The sequence below is a fragment of the Dipteris shenzhenensis genome, chromosome 21 (genome assembly GCF_047967505.1).
Source record: "Dipteris shenzhenensis isolate YYH24624 ecotype China chromosome 21, Dip_SZ_1.0, whole genome shotgun sequence".
NCBI lineage: Eukaryota > Viridiplantae > Streptophyta > Polypodiopsida > Gleicheniales > Dipteridaceae > Dipteris > Dipteris shenzhenensis.
Window position 1 is genome coordinate 37,161,096 of NC_141616.1, and position 22,051 is coordinate 37,183,146.

The 22,051-nt window shown below is 41.5% G+C and overlaps 2 protein-coding genes across 2 annotated transcripts; one reads left to right on the plus strand and one right to left on the minus strand.

Moving 5' to 3' along the window:
- The first annotated feature begins 1,538 nt into the window (after window positions 1–1,538).
- On the plus strand, window positions 1,539–4,168 carry LOC147888813 (mannan endo-1,4-beta-mannosidase 8-like). Its single transcript, XM_087392554.1, has 5 exons — window positions 1,539–2,110; window positions 2,220–2,414; window positions 2,594–2,716; window positions 2,805–3,016; window positions 3,117–4,168. Exons 1-5 carry the CDS (start codon window positions 1,835–1,837, stop codon window positions 3,496–3,498), a joined length of 1,188 nt encoding a protein of 395 aa, XP_087248680.1. The 5' UTR covers window positions 1,539–1,834; the 3' UTR covers window positions 3,499–4,168.
- Window positions 4,169–10,845: 6,677 nt separating this feature from the next.
- Window positions 10,846–11,328, minus strand: LOC147888814 (uncharacterized). Its single transcript, XM_087392370.1, has one exon. The coding sequence runs from the start codon at window positions 11,326–11,328 to the stop codon at window positions 10,846–10,848; it is 483 nt and encodes a 160-aa protein (XP_087248496.1).
- Window positions 11,329–22,051: the final 10,723 nt, after the last annotated feature.

Below are 22,051 nucleotides of genomic sequence, written 5' to 3' on the forward strand. Positions count from 1 at the left end.
GTGCGTTGATAATAATGAGACAATAGATTTTGATCTAACAAGTAATGTGAGACGAAAGATTTCGATTAGATCACTAATGTGAGACTGAAATATTTTCATTAGTGAATTAATATGAGATGAAAGAGTTCGATTAGACAACCAATGTGAGACAAAAAAAATCAATTAGATACCTAACATGAGACTGAAGAATGAGAAGGTCGGGCTCAATGAACTCTCTCCCTATTTAAGTATAGTGCAGACATAACTAAGAGCCCAATATGAAATCTAGACCCAAAACTCTGTACACCGATCCACCTACTGCGAATCTATGGCATACACAAAAGACTTTGGAATTCTTTTGTTCTATCTAAAAATGATGTTAGATGGCATCCTCATGGAAACAGACCCGGAGAAGAAGGAGGAAAATAGTTGCAAGGAGGATATGCTTCGCTGGTAGGTGTATTACTTGGAGTCGGCACAGACGATTAATATTAATTTCCCTAGCTATTGTTTTTCCTGCTCCTTTGAGGTACTTGTTAAGCTCATGATGTATGTTTCTTTTGACAGGATGACATGATAGAGGCATGAAGATGTATAGACCGTAAAGACCACGATGAAGAGGACCCCCAGTGAAAGGAGGAGTTACTATGGGCATATAAGTAGGCATAGTCAAGCAAGCAGTGTGTGTAATCCGAGTGTGTGAAAAGGTCTGCCATTGTGTAGTAGACTGGCCTCAAGAGATGGGAGATGCTTGTTGTAGAGAGGTTGATAAGATAGTTGGGAGTCTGGAATAACTATCAATGTTTTAAGACCACCATGCAGTAGTCCCACTAGTTTGGATTCCAAAATTTCAATCCATTTTGGTTTTCAACAAATCCAAAAAAAGTTATAGAGTGTGCCATCAAATGGGTGTGCATCACTTTAGCACAACATTGGAGGCTCGTTAACCTATACCTAATGTTCTAATTTAGGTATGTCCTTGGGTTGAGGAGAAGCTCAGGGAGTGTTCTTTTGAATGATTACTTGGTGGCATGTATATATGAAATAAAATTATGATCTTATTGAATAAATTGCTATATCCTATAGTCTTCAAGATGCATGCTTCACATGCAACATAGCACTTGTAATGCTTTTACGATCTCGTTGCAAATCATTATTCCATAATTTTTTGGTCTCATATTCAAGTTTGGAATGTGTACTATAGAAGATAAAGTTTGCCGAATTCCATTGAGTAATGCATAAGTTATGGGTCATGCAAGATACCTATATACAGAAAATTCCCTGAACCTCACCAAAAATTGCTACACCCAAGCAAACAATGACCCTTTTCAATTGGAGGACCTACTCACGGTGGTAAGTCCTTCGACTTTATGTAATTGAGAATGGGTCACCTTTCCTTTCCACCCCTCCCCTTTGAATCTTCCACTAATTAATACATTTTTGAGTTCAAGGTGAGGACATATTGAATTGTTTGGAAGTGTGGGTAGGGAGTGCCCATCTAAGGAGGTTGAGGAGAGAGGGTCATAAGACATCACGGGTGTTGGGAAGCATGAGGGGAGCCGTGTTGTAAGAGAACTTCCCCATGTAAGCTAGTAGCATTGGATGAGCATTGGATAACGATGTAGCACATCCCCGTGCTTTACAATCACTATGGAGGTGCAGTAACTCAAGCATTGCAAGGCTAGTTCAGAGATGGCGGGAGATCCGGTGCAACCTCGTGGCTTCGGCTCGAGGTGACACGGGAGGATGTGCGTGTGGGGTGATCCCCAAGGAGCTCAACCAAAGCCAGAAGCACCACACGACCTTTAAAAAGCAGGAAGAAACACTATGAGGTAGGAGGGAAGGAGCACAGGCAATGATGATGGCAAAGACAATTAATGGTGCTTCGTTTGTCAGCACGAGGGGCACGCAGTTTGTGTTGGATGAGCACCCTTTCTACGTTCATGGCTTCAACGCCTACTTCCTCATGGCTATCAGCGTCGATCTCCCTTCGAGATCCAAAGCCTCTACCCTCCTTCGCGACGCTGCCTCCTCTGGCCTCACTGTCTGCCGCACTTGGGCCTTCAACGACGGCCCTGGCTACCACTCCCTCCAACCTTCTCCCGGTTCTTACGATCACCATGTTTTCCAGGTCGGTTCTACACTCTACATCTTGCTTACTTTGCCTACTATAATCCCCTTCTGCTTATCTCGTCTTACCAATCATGGCTTAAGAGTGATCACATATAGATCTGTTCCAGGCACTCGATTGTGTGCTCTCCGAAGCTCAACGAACAGGCATTCGATTGATCCTTAGCTTTTGCAACAATTGGCATGACTACGGTGGTAAAGCTCAGTATGTCCAATGGGGTCGCGACGCTGGCCTCTCTCTGGTGTCTGAGGATTCGTTCTTCACGGACCCTACTGTCAAACAACTCTACAAGAACCACGTTAAGGTAACACAATTAGTTGGGTAGTTCAGATCTCGTTTGCACTGCTCACAATCCTTGTTTGCAGTGTTACCCCCTTAGTTTTCCTGCATTTGGAGCATTAGCAGAAGAGCAAATACAACTACGAGCTCTGTTTCTGCGGCAATGTCGGGCAGAATGATCTAACGTGTCCCATTTTTTTACAGACGATACTTACAAGAGTTAACACCAGAACTGGGGTAGCCTACAAGGACGATCCAACAATATTTTCCTGGGAGCTCATGAACGAACCTCAATGTGACAGCGATCCAAGTGGGACTGCACTCCAGGTGACCGAATCCGGAAGACGATTTCAATAAATTCTCATACAAAGGCTATATGGCGTAAAACTGAGTGCATCTATCGGACATTGGACAGGCGTGGATTGAGGAGATGGCAGCCTATGTGAAGTCCATAGATCCCAAGCACCTTCTGGAGGTCGGTGTAGAAGGATTTTACGGTCCCTCAAGCCCCAACAGGCTATCTGCTAATCCCAACTCTTACTGTGAGCGATTGGGCACTGACTTCTTGAGAAATCATCGAGTTGCTGGGATTGACTATGCCTCGGTGCACGCCTATCCGGATGTTTGGTAAGTTCACCAAGTTCACGCACACTAAATTTGTCAGTAGGGCATCACTAATCGGCATCGGAGACTTAAATTGCTAACCAAATTTCTTGTAATCACGAAGGCTGGGCAACGACGCGAGCATAGAGCAACAAATTAATTTCATGAAGAAGTGGATACAAGCACATTTGGAGGACTGCTGCAGCCGGAAGCTCAACATGCCGGTGCTGTTAGCAGAGTTCGGGATCTCAGACAAGAAGGCTGGGTACACAGAAAGCAAAAGGCAAAGTCTGATGGCGGCAACGTACGAAAGCCTGTATGAGTCGGCGTGCAGGGGAGGAGCAGCAGGAGGAGCTCTGATATGGCAGCTGTTTCCTGAAGGGATGGAGGAATGGAGCGACGGATACCAGATTGTGGTGTCCAGGCAAGATATTGAGGCAGCTAAGCTCATCAAACATCACTCCTGCAAAGTGGCAGAGCTTAACGCAGCTGCCAGAAGTTCCTAACTTTGTCATGGGCAGCTCAGGAGATTTCGGAGTTCTCCATGCTCGCCCATGGTGTATCAAATTCATCTAGGCCGTATGGTGTATTGAATGCATCTAAGGCGTGGACTCCAATGCACATGTTCAGGTGGCACAGGTTGCCTATGATTGTTTTCCCTTGTTGCATGGGAAAAAGAACTTGTTGCGTGTCAAAGTAGGCCACATGCAACGTGCCCCTCGTAGTGGGTAGTGTGTCCCTCGTAGTTGTGGTGGTGTGTGTGAGAGACATAAAAAAGCACTATAGCAAAGTCCTTTCCTCCTAAGATTATCGGGTTAGCCTTCGTCATGGTTGAGTGTGCCCTTTTCCTCCGGAGTGTCGAGAGAAACTCAGTATGAAGACTTTGTATAAATGGATGCTCAAACTATGTGTGGGTGTGTGGATTTGTATGTGTGAGAGCATGTTTTTATACTATGGTCTACACCCGCTGTTGGGCGCTCATGACGTCCGTGGGGATGTCATAGTAGCTAGTCCCTACTATACGTGATGGAGTTTATGGTTTTCAATCTTATGAATTACTATCATGAGATTGAAAATGCACTATGTTGTGTTTTTAGAGGATGAGTTTGGGAATATTCCGGGATTCATCTAGGTATGTAAGATTATCGTGTTCACAAGAAACCAAGTTGAATGTAATGTGAGTTAGAACCTTCTAATTCATGCAAAACAGCTTCCAACTATATGAAAATTTGATTTTTTCACATAAGAGTTTTTGTGAACACTTGCTAGTTTCTTAGAAGTTTGTTAAGGTACTCAAGATCATGATAGAGCTCAGAAATCAGAATATGGCAATTGGAATTCCTAAACTTCAGTTTCTTGGAAAAGTTGGCAAAGCATGTTGTTTTGGTAAACAAAAGTGAACTAATTTTGGTAGAAGCACCTCTCGAGCTAGAGCTATTCTTGATTTGATACAGACAAATGTATGGGGTTATGCCTAGATCCGCAGCATTGATGGTTCATTTTACTACTTGGCTTTCATCGACAATTACAGTAGATATTGTTGGGTCTACTTTCTGAAAGAGAAATCTAAAGTCTTTTCCAGATTTCAAGAATTCAAAGCCATGGTAGAAATCCACATAGGAAGAAAGATCAAAGTCATAACATCAAATAGAGGAGGTGAGTACATGTCTTTTGCATTAATAAACTTTTGCAAAAGTAATGGCATTTGAAGACAATTCACATGTGCAGATACTCCTCATCAGAATGCAAGACTTGAAAGGAAGAACGGTACTTTAGTAGACAATGTCTAGAGCAATGCTCAGTGAGAAGCATGTTCTAAATCAGTATTGGGCAGAAGCAATTGCCATAGCAAACTACTTACTAAATCGTTTCGACCAAACTGATTCAGGGTATGACAACTTATTAAGCATTCACTAGACACAAGCCATGCATTGGGCATCTCTGCATATTTGGTTGCATAGCATATACCCACATACATGGCGATTATTGCAAAAAATTGGATTCAAAGTCAATGCATCATGGTTGTCTAGTATAAAGAAAGCAAATCATACAAGTTGTATGATCCCATCAATCGAAAGGTCATCATCTACAAGTATGTAATCTTTGATATGGAATCGGAATGGAAAACATCAAATACACAGGAGATGGACACACCGATTACACAGTCATCTATAGAAAAAGGTTGATGAAGAAAAGTAAGAATTGCCAGAGACACCTCGAGAAGAGCAACATCAACTCAGACGATTTACTAGGGAGATCAGACGACCTACCAGATTGACATATGCTCAGAAAGGCAAAGCAATTTAGGTTGAAACCACCAACTATGCTCTTATGACTACCATCATGGCTATAGAAGAGCCAGTGTACTTCAAAGACGCAGTTGACAAGCCAGAATGGCAAACTCCTATGAATGAAGAAATGGAAGCTTTGTACAAGAACAATACTTGGGAATTATGCGACCTTCCACCAGGAAAGAAGGCCATAGCAAACAAATGGATTTACAAAGTGAAGTATAATCTAGATGGAAGCATCAAAAGATACAAAGCTAGACTAGTTGCAAAAGGATTTGCATAGCAGTACAGTCAAGACTATGATCATTGATGAGAATTATGCTCCAGTAACAAAGATGGATTCCATGTAGTTCTTGATACCACTAGCAACACTCAATAGATGGAATGTGTACTAGCTAGATGTCAAGAATGCTTTTCTCAATGGTTACATAGACGAGGAATTCTACATGCAACAACAACCAGCAGGTTATGATGAACCAAGAAAAGAGAATCAGGTTTGCCATCTCAAGAAGAAAATCCTCTATGTCTTAAAGCAAACATCTAGAAGTTGGTACAACTAAATCAACAAGTATTTTTCTAATCTGGGATACATGAAATCCAATGCAGATCATACTCTCTACTACAAAGTTCAAGGGAAAGACATTACTATTGCATTTTTATACATAGATGATCTGATTGTGACCAGAAGCAATGATAGCTTTATCAAAAAGTTGAAACAAGACTTATCTATAGAGTTTGACATGAAAGTCTTGGAATTATGCACTATTGTCTTGGAATTGAGTTATGGAGAGATTCAGACATCACCTTCATGAGTCAGCTAAAATATGTTGACAACCGAAGAAGTTTCATATGGCAGATTGCAAGATTGCAACCACTCCCATGGAACACATTTTGAAACTAACAGGTACTACCAGTAGCTCATCGGATCTTGTATATATCTGACTATCACACAGCATATATCTGTAATGCAGTAAGCTCACTTGCACAGTTTACGAAAAATCCAAAACAGCCTCACTGGAATGCAGACAAAAGAGTATTGAGATATATTAAGGTACAAGACAGTTTGCAATAGAATACAGAGGAAGTCATCCAAGGTTGCATGGATACTATGACAGTGACTATGTAGGAGATCATGAGACCAGGAGATCCACACAAGGATATGCATTTTTCCTTGGTCAAGGTGCTATATCATGGTTGTCAAACAAATAGCCGACTGTTTCTTTGTCTTCAACTAAAGCATAATATAGGGCACTCACTACAAGTGCATGTGAGGCTATATGGCTCAGAAGACTATCATAAAAAACACATTACTTTGATGAATCAAAGCCAACAACAATATATTGTGATAATCAATCGACTCAAGCATTGGTCAAGAATCTAGTATATCACTCCAAGACCAAGCACATTGATGTCAGAGAGAACTTCATCAGAGAAAGAGTGTTACTTTGGTTAAGAATCTAGTATATCACTCCAAAATCAAGCACATTGATGTCAAAGAGAACTTCATCAGAGAAAGAGTGTTACTTTGGTCAAGAATCTAGCATATCACTCCAAGACCAAGCACAATGATGTTAGAGAGAAGTACATTAGAGAAAGAGTGTTACTTGGTGACATCACACTACATCATTGTGATAGCAAAGAGAATGTTGCAGACATCTTTACCAAACCACTTGGCAAATATCTTTTCGAGAAGCACCAACAAGCTCTTGGTTTGATGCAAAGGAAGGACATTCCCATTAAATGAGTGTCATGGAATGTAATGCTCAGTCCTTCTTTGATTCCCCAGAATCATCATCTTGAGGGAAGGCCTACTTCATGTTGTTGATCTTGAGGGAAGGTGTTGAGAAACCATGTCAACATCATGCGTTCAATATTGTGCATAGCACTAACCCAATAGAGTGCTATAAAGGAAAGGGTTAGATGCCCTTACCCTAACCCTAAAAGGGTTTGTATATATTCTACATTTTTAACTAAATCTACTTTATAGTTAGTCATTTGTGGTGTGTGCTCTAGCTCTCCTCTAGCTGTGCCCTCTCTCCTCATGTCCACTCTTCTCCTCTCCTCTCTTCATATTTTGTCATTGGAGACCCCTCATTATGCTTAACTGTAGCTATGAAATCTTTGCCAAATCTTTGGTTTTTAAAGTACAAAAGAAGATGAATGCTTGGACCCTACAGGAACAAAAAGGATTCATTAAGGGAAGACAGCTCCTTGAGGATATTATCAATATATGAAAGGGATGTGAATATGCCAAAGAGACTACAGAGGACATATGTTTCCTCCAGGTAGATTTTGATAGGGAAAATGACAGACTTGAATGGGACTTGATTATTTAGTCCTTGGAGGATATGGGGTTGGGGCCTCGTTTTCTTTCTTATGTGAAGCTCCTACTAACCAATGCATAAACCAAAATTTGCATCAATGGTGGTGAAATGAGCTAGCCTTTCCCTTTAAAGAGGTCAATCCGATAAGGATTTCCTCTAGCCCCCTTGCTTTTTGCAATTGTATCCTTTCCATTTAAAGAGGTCAATACGATAAGAATTTCCTCTAACCTCCTTGATTTTGGCAATTGTAGTAGATGCTCTAGGGTGGCTGCCTAAACACCAGGTCAAGGAAGGGGGACTTAGAGGCATAGAACCGGCCTCTGACAAGCAACTAGTAAGCCAACAATTTGTAGATGACACCACCCTCACACCTAGAAAGACAACACAAGATGTGGAATGCATCAGGAAATGTCTGGACATGTTTTGCAAGGCTTCTAGATCCAAGATCAATCACACAAATAATGGGTATGCTACTCTCAAGGGGACGAGCATTTTCTGAGCGAAATCTTCCGAGCGTCCGAGCGAAGGAAAAAAAAAGCTTCCAACTATGCATAAATATGGCAAAAATCGATCAGAAGAAAACATAGTTTCACTTAGAAATATGCAAAGTATTATAGCAATGCCTATTTTATACAAAAATCTTTAGGTGAATCTGTAGGAATGGTGAGAGCATAATGGGATGGCTTTTGAAGAAACCCACATGTAGAGTAGACTTCTCTATGAAAATTCCCTTATGATCCTTCTTACAACTTTTACTTAATAGGAGGTGACATTGAAAACCCTCTCTCAACCTATCTTCATGAAAGAGTTTCTTCAAAGAAAACTCATTGAAGCAAGCCATCGAGGTAGTTTCGCCAGCGAAACCCCTTTGAAGCAAGTCTCCCAAGGTAGTTTCGCTGGCGAAACTACCTTGGACAACACTTTTAAAAGTGACATAACTTTCATATCCAATGTCCAAATATAGTCATTCAACCACTCAAATTGATCGGAACACCCCATTTGAGCACATCTATGGAGTTATATTTTGGAAAATCTTTCATATATAGTATTAAATATTACATGTATTTTATGAGAGTGATATATAAGCCTAAGTTAATACTTATTTATAGTAATTTAAACTTCTTTAGAAACATGTCCATAAATATGCTATAAAAACACTAAAAAGATATTGCCATATGATATAAATGTGTTAATAAGTAATTATATATGCATAGTATTATTACATTGAGAGTGATTATGAGGAATGTTTCTTAAAGGAATCAACACTTTTTTGAGGTAATAACAGGGGTACAAAGGGATGTCTCTAAATAAGAAAATTATGTTGTGTAAAAATGAATGAGTGACTAGTCTGTATATTTTTATGATAAAGGGATCTAGTTCTAGTGAAAATAAAAGTGTAAAAACCATGTTTCCTAAAGAAAAACATTTTTAAAAATCTCTTGAAAAACACGCTTGGATAAACGTGCTCATAGGTTTTTGCTCGTAAAATTGACGCATCCCTACTCTCAATGGGGATGAACAAGAAATCCTTAAGGGGCTCTGATGCCATAGTGTCAGTATGGGAACTGTCTTCAAGTTTCTTGGAATCCCTATGGGATTGATATTGCTATGAAAGAAATTGGCATATTTCAGAAGAAGTTAGATAAATGGAGGGGCCTTCAAGCCAATCTTGCAGGAAGATGGTTGGTGCTCAACTGTTGCATTTATCATATTTCAATTTTCTACCTATCCTATTGGGTCCCCTCTGAAATTTTCCTTAAGGGATTCATCAAGACCTTCAGGTCCTTCCTCTGGGGGGGAGACACGAGAATCTCCAAGGTGAGATGGTCCTATTGTACCAAAGATAAGGAAGAGGAGGACTAAGAGTGATTCATATAGCCCTAGCTACTAAAAATTTATCTGCAACTTGGGTAATTAAGGCCATAATGAACCCAAAATGTGATTGTCACCTTAGAAATATGAAGCTAGTTAGACCTATCAGGGCACCCAAGTGGAAGAATTATTCCACTCTCTCTATCCTATGCATTCGTGAACTTTTCTTACCTCTCAATCTGTATTAGCATATCTAGTTCACAAGCCTAATCCTGGGGGGAGATTTGCAAAATGGTTGTTAGAGCTTCAAGAGTTCTCTTTCTCTTTTGTCACTAAAAATACCACTAGGTCCACTATGGCAGATTTACTCATAGGACGGGAGGATCTAGGAGAAGAAAAGAAATGTAAGGAGAACATTAAAGATGAAAGGGATACACCACCAACAGCTCTTGTTTTGTATTTTGATGGGGCTTTTAGTCCTTCATGCAACAAGGAGCCAGGGGGATAGTCTTGATGAATTCTGAAGGACAAGAGGTGTGGGCAAGAGGACAAGAGCTTCAAGGTATCACAAGTAATAATGCAGCTGAGTATAATGCTTTGATTCTTGGTTTGGAGGGTTGTCATTAAAGTCATAGCATGTCCACGCCATACTATCCCCAATGTAATGGCTTGGCTAAGAAAAAAAATGGATTGTTGTGCAATTCAATGGGAAAGCATGTAGACACCAAGAAAAGGCATTGGGATAGGCACTTGGCAGAAGTTTATGGGCTTATAGAATAGTAGTACCTGCTACCAGTTGCTCACAAAGTGCCAACGCTACTGGATGAATATTTACCCTTCTTCTTTGTGATAAAAAGAGAAAGAAGAAGATCAAGTGCTTCTAGTGCTGAAGCTCCGAAGGTGTAGTATTTGAAGACGAGCATCAATAGACTGAGAATCAATGTAGACCAGTGGAAGTAAAGAAAGAAACCATCCCTGTAGCGATGCGAAGTAGAAGGAAGGAAAGCGTGTTGAATGCAGATGAAAGTTGAAAGGCGAAGGAGCTCAAGAGGACTGTAAGTGCAATGAGGAAGAACAAGCAAGAAAATGTTACATGCAAACAAATGCTTAAGAATTGCAATCTAGATTGCCAATACCCCACCTTGACGATAGGTATTGGATGGTGGCTGAGATAGGACCTCGTAGAAGACTGCTATCATTATGCCTCAAACCCTTTTGCCACATGTCCTCATGCGATTGATCTACCACCTCCACCTCAACCCAAGAAATCTACGCCTCATTAGATATCGAAAATGGGCACTAAAGACTGTTGTCATGATGGTATGGACAAAGCCGAAAACCATTAACTAGATGTGGAAGTACGTGCCCTTGCAAATCTGCAAGATAGAACGATGTTGATATGCAATCATGAAAAATCCAGAATGGACTAGACCAGTGCAATTTCAACTTCCCTGGCATCCGCCCAAGTGAACAGAAGAACCAATTGCCCACGCTCAAAATATTTTTGCTTCAAGGCCAAATCCACCATGCGCTTTTGCCTTGCTTGAACCTCCAAAGTCAAATAGTATCTCTCCAATCGCATATCATCCACCTGATCTAGAACATCCAATTGGAACACCATAGACTCTTGTAGAAGGAGCTTGCCCTCCATTGTAATCCATAGACTCAGAAGAATATGCTTGATTGGCGTAATTGCTTCTAGCCCAAATGCCAATTTGAAAGGAGTCAAACCAGTGGCTACCTTGAATGCTGTGAGGTAAGCCCATAGTGCCACCAACAACTTCTCATCCCAATCCATGTGGTGCTCATTGATCAACAGCAAAATAATCCACTTGAAAGTATGATTTGTAGACTCAGCCAATCCATTAGCCTGTGGATAGTAGGGGGAAGACTTCTTGTGAATCACCATATAGAAAGAATTCATCTATTTGATGACCTTATTGACAAAGTGAGTCCCCCTATCGTGGTGGCTGATGATTTCAATTGGGCAACCAAACTGAGTGAACACATTGCGGTATAGGCATTTTGCAACTGAATTTGCGATATTATCCTGCAAAGCCCAAGCTTCCACCCACTTGGTACTATAGTCAGTGATGGTGACCACATTGTAACAGTTCCTTGTGTGGCGGGTACCTGCGGGCTTGAATGGACCCATGAAATCCAGACCCCACTTCTAAAATGGCTCTAAAGGCAATATGGGGTTAGGTAGCATACGATCACGATCTGTGGGTTGGCCCAACCACTGGCAGAGATCGCAACTCTTTGCAAACCATCTGGCATCCTTTTGCATGGTTGGCCACCATAAAATTGCTTGCAAAATTTTCTTTGCAGTTATTTCTCCCACAAAATGACCACCCAAAACCTCGCAATGGGCTTCCATCAGCACCACCTCCTACTCATGGGGCTGAACACACCCCAACAGGGCTTTTGTCAGATGTCACTGGTACAATTGACCCAAGAATACTTAAAAGGATCGGCTTCGCAATGCCAATTTTTTCCTTTGGTCTCTATTCATGTACTTGGGCATGATGCTAGTAGACAGGAATGAGAGCATCTAATCATACCATGACCATGGGCCTTTTGGAATGACTTTGACCTCCACCTTGATTGGATCCGCCCAAAAAATAGCCTCTAGCTCCACATCAAGAAACGCATCCTCCACTCCCGTTGGTAGTTCTCCAGACTCCAGTCGAGATAAGTAATCTGCTACCGCATGCTGCGAGCCCGGCCGATGAATCACATCAAAATCATATTCTTGCAGTAGCAACACCCATCGTGCCAATCAACCTATAAGACTTTGCTGTTTTACCAAATATAACAATGCAGAATGATCAACATGGAATACAAAAGGTCGGCACAACAAATAATGCTAGAATTTTTTGACGAAATAGAACATGCCCAGTCCTTCTCTCTCCATGACAGAGTAATTCTTCTCGGTTGTTGAGAACCATCGGCTTGCATAGTAGACTAGGCGATACCATTTATCCGCACACTCCTGCATCTGGACACTCCCAATAGCTCTATCCGAGGCATCCACAAATACATGAAAGTTCTTCTCCCAATCTGAAGACATCAACACTGGTGCTTTGGAAAGCTGGATCTTGAGTTGCCGGTATGCTTGGTCACACTTTGCGGTCCACACAAATGCCTTTGGTTCCACATGAGCTAGTGCATTCAAGGGAATTGCCATGTGAGCCAGGAACAGCAGATGTCTGCCATGCCATCAAATTCAACCCAAAAAGCGCAAGCACTCCTTAGGTGTCATTGGGGAGCTGGTGCTTACAGGATTATTGCCACTTTTTCCGGATCCACCGCAATGCCTTCTGCCAAAATCACTTGCCCTAGGAGTCGGCCGCTTTAGACGACGAATCCACATTTCATAAAATTTAGGCTGAAGGAGACCTCCCTGCATTGTAAGAAGCACTTCCGCAAATGCTCAAGGTGCTCAGTGAATGCTTCGAACACACTGAGATCATCTAGGAAAATCTGCATGAAATCTGTCAAGTAAGAGCTAAAAATATCCTACATTGCTCGCTAAAAAGTTGAGGGAGCATCCCGCAATCCAAACCACATGACTGTGCAAACATAGACCCCCCATGATGTGATGACCATTGTTTTGGGCTGGTCTTCTGGAGCCATCCTGATTTGATTGTACCTACTATACCCATCTAGGAAGAAGTACACGTGTTGCCCCTGCCACTTCGTCCAGCATAGAATCCATATACGACAAAGGAAAGGGATCAGGTACAGTGGTCACATTTAGCTTGTGGTAATCGACACAAATCCTGAATTTCTTATTCTTCTTCGACACACTGACAATCGAGAAAATCCACTCCGGGTTCTCGATCGGTGCGATGAATCCCACATGCAGCAAGCGTTCCAACTCTTCTCGCACTTGCTTGGCCACATGTAGATTCATATGATAATGATGTATCTTTATCGGAGTCGCATCTGGTTTGAGGTTCACCCGATGCTGGTAAAATTTTAGATCTATACCTTTCATATTTGCATAATTCCATGTGAACACATCGAAAAAATCCCTCAAGAGGGCTATCAGTTCACTGCGGAATTCAGCCGTCAACAATGTGCTAATTTTGACTAGTTTAGATGCCCCATCCTCCCCTAGATATACCGTATCTAGAGCATCTTCTTGCACTCCCGTGACTTGGCTCATGCGTTCCTCAAACTCTCTCTCCTGCTGTAGCAGATCCCGCAGATCCATATCCTCTACTGCTTGCTGGGGCTCAGTCATCTCCTCTAGAACTGTGCTGTGGCTGAACCTGCCAGAAGATTCTGATGCATATATCTTTTCGTAATGCCCTCCACATAGATGGTGAATATTGGAACTAACTCGATATTTTCTTTAAGAAAGGCTTCCTCTCATCATCCTCCAATCTGTCTCCCATGTTCATCGTCTCGGCCAACAAGGGTCATACTACATCCGCCAAAGGTGTCGCCACTCCCATTGTGACCCACACTTTCTTCTTTCCTCTTTGCACTAAAATGATGTTCTGCTTCCAATTTTGCTTGACCTTTTCTTGCCGCAACCAAGGCCTACCCAAGACGATGCTATACTTTGGTGTTGCGGCTTCCATATTGAGCACCACGAATGAAATCATGAACGCGATACCTGCCACCTCCAAAACAATGGCCCTTAAGATTCCAAGTGGTTGGCATTGATCAGCCATTAAGAATGGCACCAGCTCCCAGGACATCCATCCCATTTCTTGGTAGGTCTTTAATGTGATGATGTTGACCCTCGAACCTTCATCTACTAGCACTTGAGCAAAAGTCCACCCTTGTGCTTTTGCAGATATCATCTTCTCATGTCTGTTAGAGGGACTGTCGGTATTGGGGACGAATAAGCTTGGCATAGATCCTCTTCTTTTGTTTTGGACTTCGTCTGAAGGGAATGAAACAATTGCTGGTGGAATCCATGAACCAGGTTGAGTAATCTTCCCAATGAGATTTGGATCAGTGCCTCCCTAGCTTCCTTTGCGGAGAATTCGCCCGCTTCTTGGCTTGGTTTGCTACCAACAACAATGGAGTCGCTTCGACCACCTTTGAGCCATTCCCTGGTATATGATGTTTGAACTTGGCTTGTGATCTGAATTTGGTTGGACAACCAGTTTCACAAATTGCACCTTAGGTGCTCCAATGGGCATCTTTGCGGACTCTGCCAGCTGCATCAATGGTGGCTCCTCCATCACCAACTTGCAGAGTTGGCATCGTACATGCTCCTGGGCTAGCCAATCCAACAGCTTGTCACCTTTCTTGGGAGTCGACCCTCGTAGCTTGGTACCAACACGGGTGATTATGCTAATCTCCAGGCACACCAGTGCATCATCATCAACAATGTGTACCATCGAAGTGATGGGCATTTTGCTTGTCATCTTTTGCCGCTTTGCTTGTTGCCGATCCCATTCGTGAGCATCCAAGCATTCAATCCACCAATGGCCTTCGCCCAAGCAAAACAGGCAGATTTTTGGTCGATTTTGCCCATGACCTCCGTCTCCGCATCCACGTCTGCAGCCACCGCCACCCCTGCCTCATTGGAATGACTGTTGTGGTTGGAACAATTGTTGTAGTTGAAACGATTGTTGTGGTTGCTCTTCTTGTACAAAAAACGCACCCGCATCTTGCTACTATGCTGACCAATCGCTCTCTTGCCATGCCCATCATAGTGGCATCCCACTGTGTTGTGTGCATTAGTCAAGCAAATCGCGCACCAATTCACATTAAGGGCACGCTCGACTGCGGAGTGACTAGGATCGCGATAGTGAGTGCACCAGATACCCTTCACACCTTTAGATATTGGTCCTTCTCTATAAGCCACCGGAGTGCCCTTGCCCCCTTTCGAGGCTTGTCGGGTCTTTGTCTTCGCTTTTGAATCACAATCCTCCATACTGGTATCTTTAGAGCTTTTGTTAGAGCTACCCATGTCCGAATCTTCATTGCTGTCATCTGACGACTTAGATTTTGGTAGTTTCTTCTTGGTTTTACTTTTGAAGGATTTGCCGTTCTTAGCTATCCTCCCATGCAGAGACTCCCCTGGTCATACTGCTTGTGCCGCAGCCATCGTGAGTGTTGTTTGTGTCAAATCCATTGTGGCCAATGCCATCTGTAGATTCGGGACATCCCCAAAATGAAGTAGTCATTGAGTACCTCCTGAGTAGGCCAATTCGCTTGCAACACATGTTGCAAGAGTAAGTTGTATTTGGACGCATAATCCTCCACCCCCTGATCTCCCTGATCCAAGCATCGCAATCTATCCAGAGTTTGTGAAATCATTTTTTCCTGATGAAACCATCTCAAGAATGCAGACGAGATCATATGAGGCGAAGTGATCCACCGCATACTCTGCCAGCCATTGTGTGGCCTTGCCTACTAGATTTGGCTCAAAAGTTGCCTCCTGTTGGAGTGGTACCACGGGCGGAGGATCGTTGAGCTCATACACCTTCTCAAACTATCGGACATGAGCATCCGAGTCATCTGACTTTTCCCTTGCAAACTTGGCATACTTGACTTGGCCCACCATCACAGTGCCTCCAACATTAGGTGCTCCTCCTCCTCTAGATGGCCCACCTTGACCGAAGAGATTATGAGAAGCAACCGAAACTGCTGTTGGAGACGAAGATGCACTCCATACCCGACGTCCATCAAGCGAGACCCACACCTATGCGGCCGTGGTGGTGAAACTGAATGAGAAGGCATACTTTGATGTCGGTCCACTCCTCTCGGAGAGGCTTGCAAAATGACATCTCCATGCTCGAGATCACTGTTCCTGTCGCTACAACCGCATCGTTGGTGTCAAGGAATCAAGAGGTCCTTGTGAGCGTGTGCACATGCATGGCTACTAGGAAGATAGCAACAACAGAATTCGCTGCCACAACCACTAGATGCGGTTCTTCACTAGGATTTTCGCACTCACTCGACTGTAAGAAGTGTGCTAGGGATCAAATCGCATACGTTGGAGTTCGTCTTGAAATCCACGGATGTGCCTCCTTACCGCAAGAATCTCCTCCCGAGTCTCCACCGGGGTGAGTGCAACTATGTACAAACCTCCATGTGAAGTGCCTCCACAATGATGGCAAGGAACAGATCATATGAGCATGCCCAAACCCTTGTCAGAAGACAATCAATTGCCAAATCGTGAATCCCTTCCATGATGGTAAGAATGTGCATCGTGATTGCCAATGTGGAGCGTCATAACTACGTGTAGATGCTATGGGAAACAGAGATAAAACAATGCATGCAACATCTACGAAAAAGGAATACAGGGAATGCAAATAGAGACATAACACTGATGATCTCTTTATTCCAGAGCAAGAGCTTGCACAATAGTTGTATAACACTTATTTCATTAATTTTGGACTCATATGTCTACTTTTGGACTATTCCTTAAAATCCTTCCCAACTGAAAAGTTTACTTTATGAAACTGTCATTCGAGAATCAAAAGTTTACTTTCTGGCACTATCATTTTCACATAAGATATTTCAAAATATCTCTCTACAATGTTGTACAAATAATGCAAAAACTACTATTAAATCCTAAATTTGTATTTCTTGTTTATAAGAATCATATTCTTAAAATAAAAAATCTGAGTTATTAGTTTAAATCCATGAAAAACCATGCTATTGAGGATTCACTACATTTTAAAAATGTATACATAAGAGACCTGTAAGACTCTTTTTACTTTCAATGCAGAAAACTATAACACTCTTGAATATTCAAGAAATTAAAAGGTTCATATACACATGAGACATGATGGAAGCCTCTTTTGTACTCCAAAAAATAGCAATAGCTATGCTTGCAATTTTACATTATCATGTCATAAGTTTTACAACAAATATTGCTTTGGATGAGTCTTTGTACAAAGGATCTCCTGTGGCCTTTTCAATAATTTAATTTTTCCTTTACAATGAGTTTAGTACAAATGGGCGATCCAAACATTTGCTTGTTTGAATGTCCTTTTCTATCATGATCACAGAAATGAGCGATCCAAACATTTGCTTGTTCAGAATGTCCTTTCTGTCGTCACTTGTCGCTTGGGTGCCATCTTCATTCACTCTCATCTGACACCACCACCACCTTCACTCTTTCTTGATATTTGAATGGTGTTATCATGGGCATTCTTCATTTGCGCTATCTCCTTCTACTTCCTCCCGGGCCAGCATCTTTGTGAACTCTGTAATGTGCGTAATAATTGGTTGCGGTAATTTTATTTTGTCTTCTACATCATACCCCATGTGCTTCTTTGTTTTCTTTGACCTTGATTTCCAGGATACTATGACTGTCTCTGTGGAAAGTCTTGAAATTGCTTCATGGTTTGGGACCCATTCCTTTTTCAAACAACTACTATACAATGTACTGTTATCTTGGTTCTCCTTCCTGCCCCTTGGCTCATACCATACCGCTGTAAATGTTGTAGCTCTCCCCCGGTCATCCATGCTCACGTCAACTACTTTTGCAACCCAAAACTTCACGTTCTCATGTTCATCATCCGATGGTCGAACTGCAACAAAACAATGGACATCTATGTCTATTTGTGGCATAAACTCTCTTCTTGGGTCCACAATATGGACGTGGGAGCAACGATTCAAACTCATTTTCAAAGAGACCACATGCTGGACGCAAGTCATTACCAACATTTGGCCAAAATAAAGGCCGTTCTGCCTTAATATCATCTTCTCGCATTTTTGCAAGGTCCTTTATCAATTGGTAGGTCTTGCTAATCACAACAGTAGTGTGTTCCTTCCAAGAGGGCTTCCAATCAGGAAATCTCCGGAGCATTTCCTCTTTGTATGCAATAAAAGCTTTTAAGCCTTCTATTTCACCTTTGGATTTCTCGCTGAATTCTTTTATAGGAGCCCATGTTGGATGCATTTCTTTGCTCGGGATTGAAGTTAAGAGAGAGTAAGGTTCTTCAGGTTCCCATTTTGTATCAAGAGAATAGTGTTGCCATTGCATCACTGGTTTTTCATCCTTTAAGAAAAATCGAAAATAGTGTGGAGCACTATGACCAATCAGGGCATCACCACCTTTTTGTATGAAAGGTAGAATAAAGCTCTTCCAATCATACATCCTCTCAACCATTGAGCATATTGTTCCTTCCTTATGGCCACCAACTTGCCTCCCGCATTTTCTTATCAAGTCATCCATTGTCTCCATGTCCTTGTGTTTTAGTTCTCTTGAAACTGTGCTAAATACCTGATCGATATCCTCGTGTGTGCCCAACCAACAAAAACCCAACTTCAATATCATTGAAGATTCTATGAGCGATTAGCATTGAGCAAAATGCAAAGAAGAGTACATTCTTATTCTCTCATCCGCAATTGTTTGCTTGTATTCTCAAAGTTGCTGGTAGGCGACCTTTTTCTGCATGTACATTGTGAATTGCCTTCATAACGGATGTTACAACTTGATTGCTATCGTGTAGATGCAAGGAATCAATCCATATGTCTGCAAAAAACTTAAATCCGTGCACTAACACTCCACATAGATGTGTCTTTAAAAAGTATTTGCCTTGTAGCCTAGGTGGAGTGTTAACGAATCGAGGTAATGTTGTTGTATTTTGATCCATACCATCTACAATAATGCACATGTACTCATTTGGGTGAGAAATAGCTTGCTCCTTCCAAAATGCATATTTTATTCTAGAATGTCGAACAAGTCCATGATGAAATTCTCTCTTTCTTTTGTAAGCTTCTTTTTGTTCTGGAGATGTTGCACTCTCAAGTGCTCGCTTTAGATCATCACAGTCGTTGCACTTTGACATTTTTTGCCTCTTTGGGATTTTAACATGTCCAAAGCTTTTTTTCCAAAGAGTATACAAAGTATGAAAAGATGCTGGTGCATGCCCTCTTTGCCTCTGTGTTTCTCCAATAGAGTTAAATACTTCTTTTTTGGTCAAACCTATCGGAAGATGCATTTCTGATAGGTGGGGTTGTGGTAAAGCATTTTCATAAATGTAATCTTTCAAAATTGTTGTTGCCGCAACTGTTGAGGCTCTTGTTTTGGGCCTTCCTATGTTTCCATGAATGTTAAATTTAACTCCATACTTTGCTTTATTAGCCAAATTCCAATATGTGCCATGTGATAATCTTGTAATAATGCGATATGCATTATTGCATATACTTTTTCCATTTATAAGAGGCCTTATTTGATGTCTTGAACTTCGCCTTCTCTTATCATTTACAAGAAAGCAAGACAATCTCGTGAGTAGGTATTCATTTCTTCTGCTTCCTTTCCTTTGCCAGACATGTTCTCTACAACCCTTGATGTCATGTAAGTTAATGGATCGCATACATGTATGCTTACAGCATGTAGATCGCATTGCTTTTAGCATAACATCTTCATTCATTACTCTTATTCTCTTTGGTTGCTTTTCTGGATCTGCCTGCACTCGTTGTCTTTTCATGCATCTGTATGTCCGTTTTGGGACCTTCTGTTCATTCTTATTTGGACTTGTGTAGCTCTCCTTGTAAGATTTATTTGTCACGTTGTTTTCATGAGATGTTGCATCCTTGATCTTATCACTCTGATAGTCAAATACTGAATATTCCTTTGTTGATGTCATCCTTGCTTTTGATACATTCGTCAAACCATTTGTAACATTTACAAGTTCACAATCAAAGTCAAACACCGAATAGTCCTTTGTTGATCTCATCCCTACTTTTGATACAATCATAGAACCACTTGTCACAATGGCATTAGAGTGTCCCGAATGATCTTCAAACTCATCTATTCCTGAGAGAACATCACTCATTGATGCACTTTCTATGGATTTCATAACTCCATAGTCAGTGGTGATAGAGTGTCCAGAATGATCTTCAAACTCATCTATTCCTGAGAGAACATCGCTCATTGATGCACTTTCTATGGATTTCATAACTCCATAGTCTTGAAACTCCTCTACTCCAGAGAGAACATCACTCATTATCTCCTCATTATACTATCGTGCATGATTTCCATAATTCCATAGTTACCTGCTTTGACTCCAAGAACTTTATCAGTATCCATGAAGCCATCCATGCTTGAAGATATAACACTTTTCACATCTTTGCTCAAGTTCTCAATGTGCATGAACTCATCCACCCCGGATAAGGCATCACTTGTGAAATATTTTTCTTTCTCGGTACCAATGAACTCATCGACTTCTGATAAGACGTCAGTGCTATAGTTGAGTGCATTGGAATCATCCATCTCTGAAGGAATAGAGCTTGGTACATTGGCATATTCTCTCAATTCTTTGATGTTGTAGTATACATTATGTTTATCATTAAAAACCACATGCCGAGTCTTTCCAATCTTTAAAAATTGCATGCTCCATCTCAAATCCTTACCTACCTCATAGTAGGGACCATCCAATGACATTGAGTTATCATCCATACCATCATCAATAACTTTTTGAATTCTCATCTGCGCAAATGTCTAGTGTTCAACTTGTTCAAATCCCAAGACTTGACCTTCTGCTACATACTTATTTGATAACATTTGTAAAATATCTCCCACTCTAAAATCCAAAGATATGCACTTTGTATTCCTGATGACATGTGTTGGATAAGTCTCATCTTTGTCCCATACAATAAATGCTTTGTTGGAAGTATTATAGGGCATAACATCTCCAAGGATTTCCATATCCCTACACTTATGGTTTAGCTCAACATGTGCACTAAGAATCGTTGATACGATAACCGCTACCTTATCTTCGCCAAGTCTTCTAAAGTGACAAATAGAATTTGGATCACTTTTATGGATTGTAGCAAATGCAACTACTTCTCTTTTGCAACATAAAATCACCTCCATCCCCGGAATAAATTTTATAGCCATCTCTTTTGTGAGTTTCCTTTGCAAACAAGCTGTAACAACCATTATAAAGAACATTAGTCTCTTCTCAATAATCTACTTTATTAATGATTTAAAAATCCAGAACGTGTTTGAAAATTTCATTAGACACTAACCAATAACAACCGTAAACCAATAACAACCCTAAACCCTAAACCCTAAATCGTAAACCAAAACAACCCTAAACCCTAAACAATAACAACCCTATACCCTAAACCCTAAACCCTAACCCCCAAACCCTAAACCCTAACCCCCAAACCCCAAACCCTAACTCCCAAACCCTAAACCCTAAACCCTAACTCCTAAACCCTAAACCCTAACTCCCAACCCTAAACCCTAAACCCTAAACCCTAAACCCTTAACCCTAACCCCCAAACCCTAAACCCTAAACCCTAACTCCCAAACCCCAAACCCTAAACCCTAACTCCCAAACCCTAAACCCTAAACCCTAAACCCTAACTCCTACACGCTAAACCCTAAACCCTTAACCCTAACCCCCAAACCCTAAACTCTAAACCCTAACTCCTAAACCCTAACCCCCAAATCCTAAACTCTAAACCCTAACCCCCAAACCCTAAACCCGAACTCCTAAACCCTAAATCCTAAACCCTAAACCCTAACTCCCAAACCCTAAACCCTAAACCCTAAATCCCAAACCCTAATCCCTAAAGCTTAAACTCTAACTCCCAAACCCTAAACCCTAACCCCTAAACCCTAAACCCTAAACCCTAAACCCTAAACCCTAACTCCTAAACCCTAAACCCTAAACCCTATCTCCCAAACC

Bases quoted from the DNA above. Each gene is read 5' to 3' on its own strand.
- LOC147888813 (XM_087392554.1), top strand. From the start codon at position 1,835: ATGATGATGGCAAAGACAATTAATGGTGCTTCGTTTGTCAGCACGAGG. The intron at 2,415-2,593 runs GTAACACAATTA...ATTTTTTTACAG, and splicing joins TCTACAAGAACCACGTTAAG to ACGATACTTACAAGAGTTAA. The intron at 3,017-3,116 runs GTAAGTTCACCA...GTAATCACGAAG, and splicing joins CACGCCTATCCGGATGTTTG to GCTGGGCAACGACGCGAGCA.
- LOC147888814 (XM_087392370.1), bottom strand. From the start codon at position 11,328: ATGGTGATTCACAAGAAGTCTTCCCCCTACTATCCACAGGCTAATGGA.